The sequence below is a fragment of the Mirounga angustirostris genome, unplaced genomic scaffold (assembly GCF_029215605.1).
Source record: "Mirounga angustirostris isolate CCGP_5_RB_7025 unplaced genomic scaffold, mMirAng1.0.hap1 SCAF_14, whole genome shotgun sequence".
NCBI classification, from domain to species: Eukaryota; Metazoa; Chordata; class Mammalia; order Carnivora; family Phocidae; genus Mirounga; species Mirounga angustirostris.
This window is the reverse complement of record NW_026991722.1, coordinates 85,968,254-85,978,030: the sequence shown is the minus strand read 5'-3', so window position 1 is coordinate 85,978,030 and position 9,777 is coordinate 85,968,254. Positions and strand designations below refer to the sequence as shown.

General features: G+C 54.8%; 1 protein-coding gene across 1 annotated transcript in view; it reads right to left on the bottom strand.

Moving 5' to 3' along the window:
* Window positions 1-924: 924 nt before the first annotated feature.
* The window catches only part of MYO18B (myosin XVIIIB), a 231,565-nt gene continuing 222,712 nt past the window's right edge, over window positions 925-9,777 (bottom strand). Inside the window, exons 42-43 of the mRNA XM_064577697.1 lie at window positions 3,258-4,506; window positions 925-1,032 (exon numbers count right to left, since the gene is read on the bottom strand). Of these exons, the coding sequence (XP_064433767.1) occupies window positions 3,270-4,506 (1,237 nt within the window). The 3' untranslated portion in view covers window positions 925-1,032; window positions 3,258-3,269. The remainder of the gene's footprint in view (window positions 1,033-3,257; window positions 4,507-9,777) is intronic.

The following is a 9,777-nucleotide window of genomic DNA, read 5'->3' as shown; positions in this document are numbered from 1 at the left end:
GTCTCTGCTGGTGGGAATATAAACAGGGGCAGCACTGGCGTCCTCCATGTAGGCATACGCTAGCACTGCCTTTGTAAATAGGGAATAATGAGTGCATTTATCTCTCAGGACTTTTTCTAAAGTCGTGGTGCGATGCTCCATGTGAAATGCTTAGCACAGTGTCCAACGTAGCATGTGAGTGAGTCATAAACATTAGCCTACAGTTTTAGTCTAATACTTCCAGGGCGTTTGAAGAAGCAGGTATCCCAGCTCCAGATGTGGCCAGGCCAGCGTGGGCTGCCGTGCAGGTGTGTATTTGCGTGGGCGTGGCAGGGCTGTGTACGCAAGCAGGTGTATGGGGGGGGCTGTGAGCAGATGTTCATGGGTGCTTGGATGTTGACATGGGTGCACGTGGGTGGAGATGCATTTGTGTCAGTATGTCACACGCATCCAAGGTGTGTAGGTTCATTAACTTTTTCGGGAGCTTGTTCATTTATTCATCCACCCAAATTTCTTGAATGCTTGCCTACACATAGGTACACAAGGTAGATCACTAGACAGACAAGGGAACTATGATGGAGGTAAATAGGAGAATTAAAGGAGAATGGAGAACGAGCATTTCTTTCCGTTCAATGTATCAGGGAAGACTTCCCAGAGGAGGTGGCATTTGAGTTGACGAGGCCAAGTGAAGAGGAGCAAGGCCATTGCGTGGGGTTTTATGGGGGCAGAGAAACTACAAACATTTCGGGCTGATCCCATTCCTTGGAGCCCTTCTCCCCGGGCTGCCCCCATCAAACCTCCAGGGTCCCCTGATTACAGAACAGAGAGGAAGCATGGATGCCAAGGAGCCATTGCTTTATTTTGTACAGACCAAGCGTGCTGGGATCCCCATGCCCGAGGGATTTGCCTCCTGCTGGACCCCTCTGGCCTCTCGAGCACAGCCACGCTGGCTGCCTCTGGACTGAGGGCCCCTGGGAAGGCCTGGCCGGTCTCTCTCTTTCTCCAGACGGTCGTGGAGTCCGGAAGTCTTGGAGGGCAGTACATCTCAGGAGGCTGGAAACAAACACAGGTCAGAGGGGATCAACAGGATGCAGGAAATGTGTTTGGGGGGCGGAGGCCCTGATATTCCATATCCCTGGGTGGCATTCCTGCAGAAACACCATCCAAAGGAATGAAGGATGGTAGGCAGCAGAAGGAGAATGAGTGGGACGGAGCTCCCGAAGGGCCAAAGGGCAGAGTGCAGGGCAACCTGACACCCTAGCTAGGGGTCTCTGGTGTTCACATCAAACTCACAGTGTTACTTTGGGGGGTGGTATTATCAGCCCCGTTTTCAAGCTGTGGACACAGGAGCTTGACCAGGTCCCATGACTTGCCCCAGGTCTCATGGCCAGTTAGTTACAAGGAGAAACGAGCTTTGGGGGGCTTGCTTTGTTCTGAACCCCCTAATACATTTGCCTCGCAGGGGGCGGGGCTGTGTTATTCAGCTCAAACCTCCTCCAGCGTGGATGTCAGCGTGGAAGATTTTTTTTTTGGCAGATGCTCGGTTACCACGGTGAGTGCTGCTGGGAGGGGGAAAAACTTGAATTAAAAAAAAAAATGGCAGAGACAAGATGTTCTGTGATGACTTCTGCTAAGAACTGTTCTCCTTATGGACGTGTGCCCTTTACTTGGCCTTTGAAACTGCTTTCTGTGTCCCTGAGAGCATAATAATGTAAATGAATATCACATCTCTTCCCGGTAATTGAGAGCAGAGAGAAGGCCATGTTAAGTCAAATTAATTTGCTCTGATACAGTCCAAGCCCATTTCCCCGGAAGGGGCAATCGCTTTTTGATGGGCTGAGGGTGCCTCTCGAAGTACCAGGTCTATGGAAGTGGAGGCCGGGTGGCTCGTTTGGGTCCAGGAGGCCTCTGGAAGGAGGGCTGGGGACCAAGGCCAGGCCCCGGCTGTGCACCTGCGTGTGGCTGCCCCACTCTGCTGGAGCCTGAGCTACTTCAAGTTCGGTGGCTAAGAGATTCATGGAGGCTGCGTGCTGTTATTACTGGGCAGTGGGGTTGCCTTGTGTCTGAACCCGGAGGCGGGTGCTTACACCTCCTTGGCTGACGCCCAGCCTCCCCTAACTGGTTTTGCCTTTCAGCGGAGCCACCGAGTGGAACGCCCAGCACCCTAAGGCTTGAAACGTGCTGCTCAGGGAGGGGTTGTCAGGTGGTCAGCCCTGCCTCAGGGCAAAGAGCACTGAACTGGGAGTCAAGGGGGCTGGGTTGGCGGTAGAATCCCTGGAAGGGGAGGGCTTGATCTTGAGGGCTCCCTCGTTTGTTTTACCAGTGAGTTTGGAGTCTGGGAATTCCAACATCCCTTTAAGAGTAGATGGTTGGGATGCCAACCTCAGTATGGGGATGCCAAGGGGGGCAACCTCTTTAAAGATCCAGCTCCGTCACGGAGGAGGCTCTGAGTTTATTCCTGTGCGTGCTCGGAACGGGTACCCAAGGAGAAGTATTACAGACACAAATAGGGATTCCGGAGTTTTGAACACCATTCTGCCTGGGTGACTTCGTACAAGTGACTTAACCTCTCTGACTCTGTTTTGCCAACCTGTAAAATGGGAATCAATCCTCTTAACCGCCTTTTGGGGTTCCTGTGGCTACCGACTTGACATGTACACCCAACAAATGTAATCCGTTGTGAGCAATGGATTCCTCTTCCTACCTTCAGTCTGGAGAAGTTCTAGGATTAGCACTGGGGTAGGAGAGAAGGCAGAGGGAAGCCCCACTTCTCTTCTCCCATTGCTGCTCTGGGACCTTTGCATTTGCCCTCCCCCCACGGGGGGCCTCCATTTCTCTCTGGGTATCTAAGGCACGAGTTGGACTCCACTCTTCGCAAAGCCCCTTCTACCCTGGCCTGAGCCCACCCCACAAGATCTGCCGTCATTTCGTGGACAGAAGGCCACCACGCCTCCTCCGGCTCCAGGTGGAATGGAGCCCTGGAAAGACAAGAGTGGGGAAACCAAAAGCCCAGCACCTTACCTGGCACTTCCCTACCGGACCCTCTGGTTTTCCGATGGGTCCGCATCCTCAAGCGCTAAGGAACCAGTGGTACCTAGCAGAAGGCTTTGCATCTGGCACCTCATTATTTCCGCAAAAACCTCTAAAACCCGTCGCCTGTAGAGAAATCACTCACGGCGTGGAAGGCCGCGGCAGCAACAGGTTTTCTCCGGGCTGCCAGACCTGGTGGACTATCTGGTTTTCATTCCCCAAGAACAGTCCCCACCTGCTGCTTTTACCTGCACTGGCTCCTACTTCTGGAGATACTTCTTCATTATGCTCTCAACACCCTCGTCTTTGCTCCCTGCCCCCGGCTCCCTGTGCTCGGGGGATGTTCGCTCGCCACCGTCACCCTCCAGCCGTGGGATTCGCGGTCGGCTCTTGATGCTGTTGGCGCTTTTGAAGGACACGATGGAGCTGGAGGAGGAGGACGAGTCAGAGAGGTGAGCGGGGTCCTCCTTGGACTCCGGACTCTTCTTCAAAATGGTCTTGATCCCCGAGAGAAAGGTTCGGTCGGCCTCCTCCATCTCAGAGTGGATGCGTGAATGCCGCAGACTGTCTTGACCCTCTTTGGTTGCTCTGGCCAAGGACACGGGAGACTCAGCCTTCCGGATGGCTGGGAGGAAGTCATCGAAATCCACTTTGGTCTTGCGTTCATAGTTGAGGCTTGGGACCTTCCAGGTGAATGGATCGCTGTCCGGGGGTTCCTCCATGAGGTGGGCAAACTGGCGGTTCTGGAAGACCAGGGGCTCCTTCCCGAGGTCTGGGCAGCCCGCATCATCGAGGGGGGACTCCAGACAGCGCCTCCGAGGCCGCAGCGTGGGCGACAAGAGCATGGACCTGGATGAGCTTGGGGAGCTCAGTTTTCTCCCGGAGCTCTGCCCCGATTCGAAGAGGGACTCGCAGGAGCTGAACCGGGTCTTCAGCTTCTCAGGCAGCAGGGTGGTGCCCCTGGCACTCTGGGAGGAGATGCATTTCAGGCTGGTGGACCGCAGGAGTCCGGACGACGTCCCACAGGCACCCTCCGGTTCCAAGGCTGACTTTGTCCCAAACCCCAGGGAGAGGTCTCCCTTGTCGCTGCCCGCCCTGGCCCTCCGCAGCGCGGAAGCCCCAGTGGTCTGGTAAATGGGGAGTGTGGGCCAGTCCTCCAGGCCTAGCGGGGACCCCTGGCCCCTCTGAGCTCTCTTCCTCCGGAGACCTTCCACAAACTCTGACAGGGCCGCCGAGGGACTGGGCAGCTTTTCCCTGGACACTGGGGACGCGTCTGTACTCCGAGAAGCCGGGGAAGAAGACCGCACCCCCAATCTCTCTGTGGGTTTTCTCTGCCTGCCGCACTCGTCCCCGTCCCCCAGATGGTAGTACTTTTGCCGTTGGAGGCAGAGGGGAGAAACAGACTTGTCCCCTGAGGTCTGGCTCTGCACGGTCTGGGCTCTGCTCAGGGCCGACGCTGGCTGGGACCTCTCTGCATCTCTGGCCTCATTGTTCATCCTGTGCCAAGAAGACACACGCGGTCAGTAGAAACCATGCAATTCACACGGTCTGTGCAATTGGTGTGAGAGCCGCTAAGCACAGGCCCTAATACCATTTTTCTTTGGACACACCATCCCTACCGCACTCTCAAATAAACCGAAGGACTTAATGCACAAATTCAAGCCATGTAAATGATTTCTTGTTGCTTTCTGAAATGCAATTTCTGCCTATAATTAAACCCAGCTAAGTACGTGTGAGTGGATTAAAACGGCAGTTAGGTCGGGTGACTTAGATTTATGAGCCATCGTATCTGACATGATAGGACCTACCATCCCAGGGCCTGCTGCAAAATAAGTTGCTTGCTTCTTGGAGACTTGAGGGGGACCTGCGGGGGGTTATTTATTTATTTAGGGCCAAGCCCAGAGGAGGGTCCCACCAAGCAGGGCTTCTGAGAGTCAGTGACCCAAATATGTCTCAGTGGGATGCTCTATGGCACCCTTGGTTGGTTTATGGGGTAGAGGAAAAACCCGGTTCCACGCCCCCACCCCCCGCCCAAAGGGAAAGATTTTCATAAAATCAACACGAAACCAAGTCTATACACAAGAGACAGACGGTTTCTATTCCGGGACTATACCAGGCTTGGCTTTCATGCAGAGGCATTTTATAGCAGCTGAGCCAAAAACACTCCCCCTCTGAAAAGTAGGAGCCTCGCAGCGAGGCGAAATTATAGGCTATAAAATAAAGGGCATCTTTACAGGAGAGAGACCGGAGTCCATCAACCGTTCCTTTAATAAATAAAATCTATTTGTCCTCCCCCTAAGAGAAACGACCCCCTGCCCACCCATGGCAAAGTTATAATTTATGAAAAAGCGAAAGGGGTATGAACGTCAGAGCCTTGGCAGGCAGACAAAGCCAGCGGCTGGAGGCTGAATATGACCAAGGGCCACGTTTATGCAGGTTTCTAGTCATTATTCTGCTTCTCTACACTATTGCTCCAACTGACAATGGGATTCAGTCTCCTTTACATAAGGGGGGGGTTGGGGATTCTGGTACAAGACTCTGAGGAAAGCTTCTTGCCCACTGAGGTGCGATAGCACCGTTTCCACCCCGACCACATGGGACAGTTTAGAAGGAAAAGAGAGGACCACAGTGACCCAAAGGGCTTTCAAATCTGTTACGGAAGCCAAGTCAATGGTACCCGAAGGAGATACCCAGAGGGGGAGGAAGGTACAGACAGGTGAGGGGGAATCAGGGTCTTTTCTAAGGACATGGGTAGGGACCTAGACCCTGCCTTCCTGAGCTCCTGAGGTCAAAGCTTCAACCATCCCGTATGTCTCTCTCTTCTGGGGTTGGCAGGAGCCTCCCCGGACCCTGGATCTGTGGGAGGTCGCCATGGCAATGATGCTCTGTTAAAGAGTTCCATGAGGAATAGGCACAGGGCTGGCTGTGTTCATCTGCTTCTCCTTCTTCCCTTGGTCAGCTAGGTGGAGGGTCTGCCGTCACGGTGGGGGGGGGTTGGGGGAGGGACAACAGGGTTGAGGCTGTGGTGTAGGCAAGCTACCTCCATCACCCACACTCTTCCCCATCTTTGGTCCTTCTTTTGTGGGCGCACGCTCCCCACTCCCTTCCCAGCCTCCTGCCTTGAGCTCCCCTCTTGCTCACTGTGCCCCAGCCACCCGGGGTCTCCCAGTGCCAAGCCCTTCCAGCTTCCGGCATGGAAGAGAAGCGCCTGGTCACTGTGCTGACATGTGGGGAAGTCACAGGAATGAAAGAAAAGCTCGGGGCCCAGGGCTCAGCACCTAGCTCCTCAAATAACAGTGGTGAGATGAAGAATTAAGGACCTATAACTAACAGATGTGCATCCTTGATAACTAACAGTCCATGGTGATCTGGAATACTCCTAGGAATCTCTGCATCTTGAGCTTAACCCACCGCTGGACCCCACAAATGCCTCAGTTCAAGCTCCAGCAGGGAGGAGCAGAAGAACGAGTGAGCAGGTGACCTGGCGGCTCATCCTTTGGAGAAAGTTTGGTTCCCCATGTGCTAAGACGGCAGCCACACGATTTGCCCAGAGACTCTGCCTCCTTTCCCGTTGCTAGGCTGTTACCTTCCATCTCTGTCACCCCTGGACGTGGGCTGGAGAGCCCCCTTTATGAGGACCTCAAGGTGAGCTGTCAATATCATTGCCTTGGAATCCTTCCCTGAGCACACGGCAAGGTGGCCTTCCCGCGCTTTGCTTTATCTTTGATTTTTTTTCCTTTTTTTTTTTTTTTTTTTTAAATAAACAGCTCGGAGCTGCCAGGGGAAGTGGGTTGCTCCCAGAGCCAACAAAAGTCATTTCCGCCCTGCCTTGGTCCCGAAGGGAGGTGGGCGCGATGAATGTGTGTCTCAGGTGCTCAGTCGCATCCATCACCTGCCATGTGGGGATGGTGGCGTCAGGGCTCCCGTCACTGAGTCTCCTGGGATGCTGCCATCCCGGTCACCCCAGCTCCCATCGTCAGTGCTGGCTGTGGGTGCCAGGACAGGGCATGGGGAGAGGGAGGGAAAAGAAGTTAGGAGCAGGAAGAGGGGAGATGGAGGAAGGTGGGGCAGAGGAAAGGGGGAGGAGGGGGAAGAAAAGAAGAAGGAGGAGGAAGGGGAAGAGGAGAAAGGGGAGGAGGGGAGGAAGAGGAAGTAGAAAAAGGCAGAAGGAGAGGAGGTGGGGGAACGGCTGCCCCCCAACCCTGCTGTCGAGACCGTGCAGGCTCTCATCTCTGCCCCCTCTGACTTGGCACGGAGCCCAGCACACAGCAGCTGCTCAGTAAATTTTGTTGAACTGAGTCAAGTCTAGCTTGGAAATAGGTTCACGAGGAAGAGGACCTAGAAGAACGGGGGGGGGGGCGGGGGGGAAGGGGAGGAGAAGGGGAGGAGGAGCAGAGGGAGGCGGGAAGAAGAGGCAGGAAAGTGAGCAGCTGCAGTGAGGGGATGGGGGGCTGGAGAGCAGGGGAGAAGAGACGGGCTGATGGAGAGGGGAAGGAGGAGGGTGTCTGGGGGCAAAGGCGGGTAGAGGGGTTGGCGTGGAAGGGGCACAGGCTGGTGGTGGAGGATCTCTGACCCAAGGTGGGATGGGCTGGGGAGGGGGCATGGGAAGCCATCAGCAGCCCAGGAGTGGGGGTCTGGAGACCCCCAGTGGCGAGGGCTGGTGTCCACGACACAGGGCACAGGTTCACTGGGACCAACCCCTGCCCCCCACACCCCCACACCCCCAGCCCCGCTCCACTAGACCCAACAGATCTGATTGCCTTCCCGGAGGCCTGCCAGAAGCAGCACCTTCCTATAAGAGATACAAGCCAAAATGCCCCAGCCTGGTGGTCACTGAGATCCACCGAGGGGCCCAAGGGCTTGGTGTTTGGGGGGGCAGGGGGTCCCACCTTCCTGGAGTTGTCTGGTGCATTCAGAGTCTCAGCTGCTGGGCTTGAAATAGGAGCACAAGCCAAGCTGTGTAGACTCCTGGGGAGCCGACAGGACGGAGGAGGAGGAGAAGAAGGAGGAGGAGGAGGAGGAGAAGGGGGGGGTAGAGAGAGAAGGGAAGCAGGAGACATGGGGAAGGGAGGGGCAGGGCAGCAGGAGAGAACGAAAGGAGTCGTGGCTTAGTGCTGCCTCCAGGATTTGCCATTCAGAAATCCACCCCCATCTCTGCAACGCCGGCGCTTCCACTCCAAGTACAAAGTTGCTTGCATCCATTCCTTTCTGTGTGCAGACTGCAGAATTCCATGTGAATGCAGACACCCTCTTGCAGGCTTCCGAGGGAGGGTCCCTGTTCTGCCCTTGGAGGGAGATGATCTTCTCCGTTCCTGACCCGGCTTTGGACATTTCAAACCAGCCTGCTGTTCTCATTCAGGGGCCTGGGAAGACTCATTTTTTTCCCCCAGCTGTCCTTACTGGACAGCTTGACTCAGATGGAACTCTGAGCATCGCATGATGGCTGGCTGGCAGATGATCAAGATGTCCCCGTGCCTGCCTCCCAGAACCTTGGCCAGGGAGAGCGCTAATGGATAGAAGTTTCTCCGAGTCACTGGGAGACGGGTATGTACAAACACTAGGCGGGGCACCCTGCTTCTCTAAGGAGAGACTCCAGCAACATCTTGGGAACTGCCGCTGTCTGTCTGTCTATCTGAAGGAGAATAACTCTCTAGCATACCTGCTGACGTGAGCCAGCGGGTCCTGAGCATCTAGCCATAGCAGCACTGGGCTGGTCCCATAACTGAGTGGAGGGGCTAGTCAGTTGTCATTGAAACAGCTACCCCTAGGCTGGGCACCTACTGTGTGCCAGGCACAGTGCTGGGTGCCATGCCTACAAGGGAGACCAAGCTGATGGGCTTCTTGCCCTCACGGAGCTGACAGCCACGTTCATTCATAATCTTTACAGCAACTCCGTGGATAGGAATTATGACCCCCAAGCACTGCAAGGGGGCGTGGGGCGACCTCCACAAGCACACACGGGTGGAAGTAACAGAGGTAGGGTTCCAACCCCAGAGACAGTAGCACCATCCTCTGTAGACTTTCCTTTGAGCCCTGCGATGCGACACAGAATTAACAGTATTTCCTACGTCACCTTGTCCAGATAACATTTGTCACTTGAAGCTTGGTCTGCTTCTGCCACTCACCAGCTACGTGGCCTTGGGGCAGTCACCTGTCTCTCTGCCTCAGTGTCCTCAGCTGTGAAATGGGGGGAAACCAGGTCAACTTTGCAACGTTGTGGAGGTAAGAGCTCCAAGGGGCAGGGGGTTTGTCTGTCATGTTCACTGCCATACTCCGGCGCCAAAAACAGCGTCCTAGCACAAAGCAGCTGCTCCACAAACATGTGCTCAATGAATGAAGTTCAGTGCCCTGGCAGCCAGTAGGTACTCAGTTAGGGTGTGTTGGATGAGTGGGTGAAGCTCTAGTGCCTGCCACCCAGTAGGTACCCAGCTGATGTTTATTAAGCGAATTGATGAAGAAGAGAATAAACATGAAAACACTCTAGGTACTGGTGACTTAACTTTCTGAAGGTTTAGTAGGGAGATCTGGATACGAACATCCAGAAATACAGGAATTTGCACTTTCTAGCCTCCCAGGCTAGGAAAATAGGTTTCAGAGGGAAACAGGTCGAGGTTCAAATCCTGGCTCTGTTTGGGCCCAGCCAGGTCCCTGGTAGAGCTGGAACTTTCTCAGCTGGAGGAGTGGGGACAATAATGCCCTATCTCACGGGGGATCTGTGAGGCATTAGAGAGGGCGTATGTGTTCGGTATAGTCAGTTCCTGCGAATGT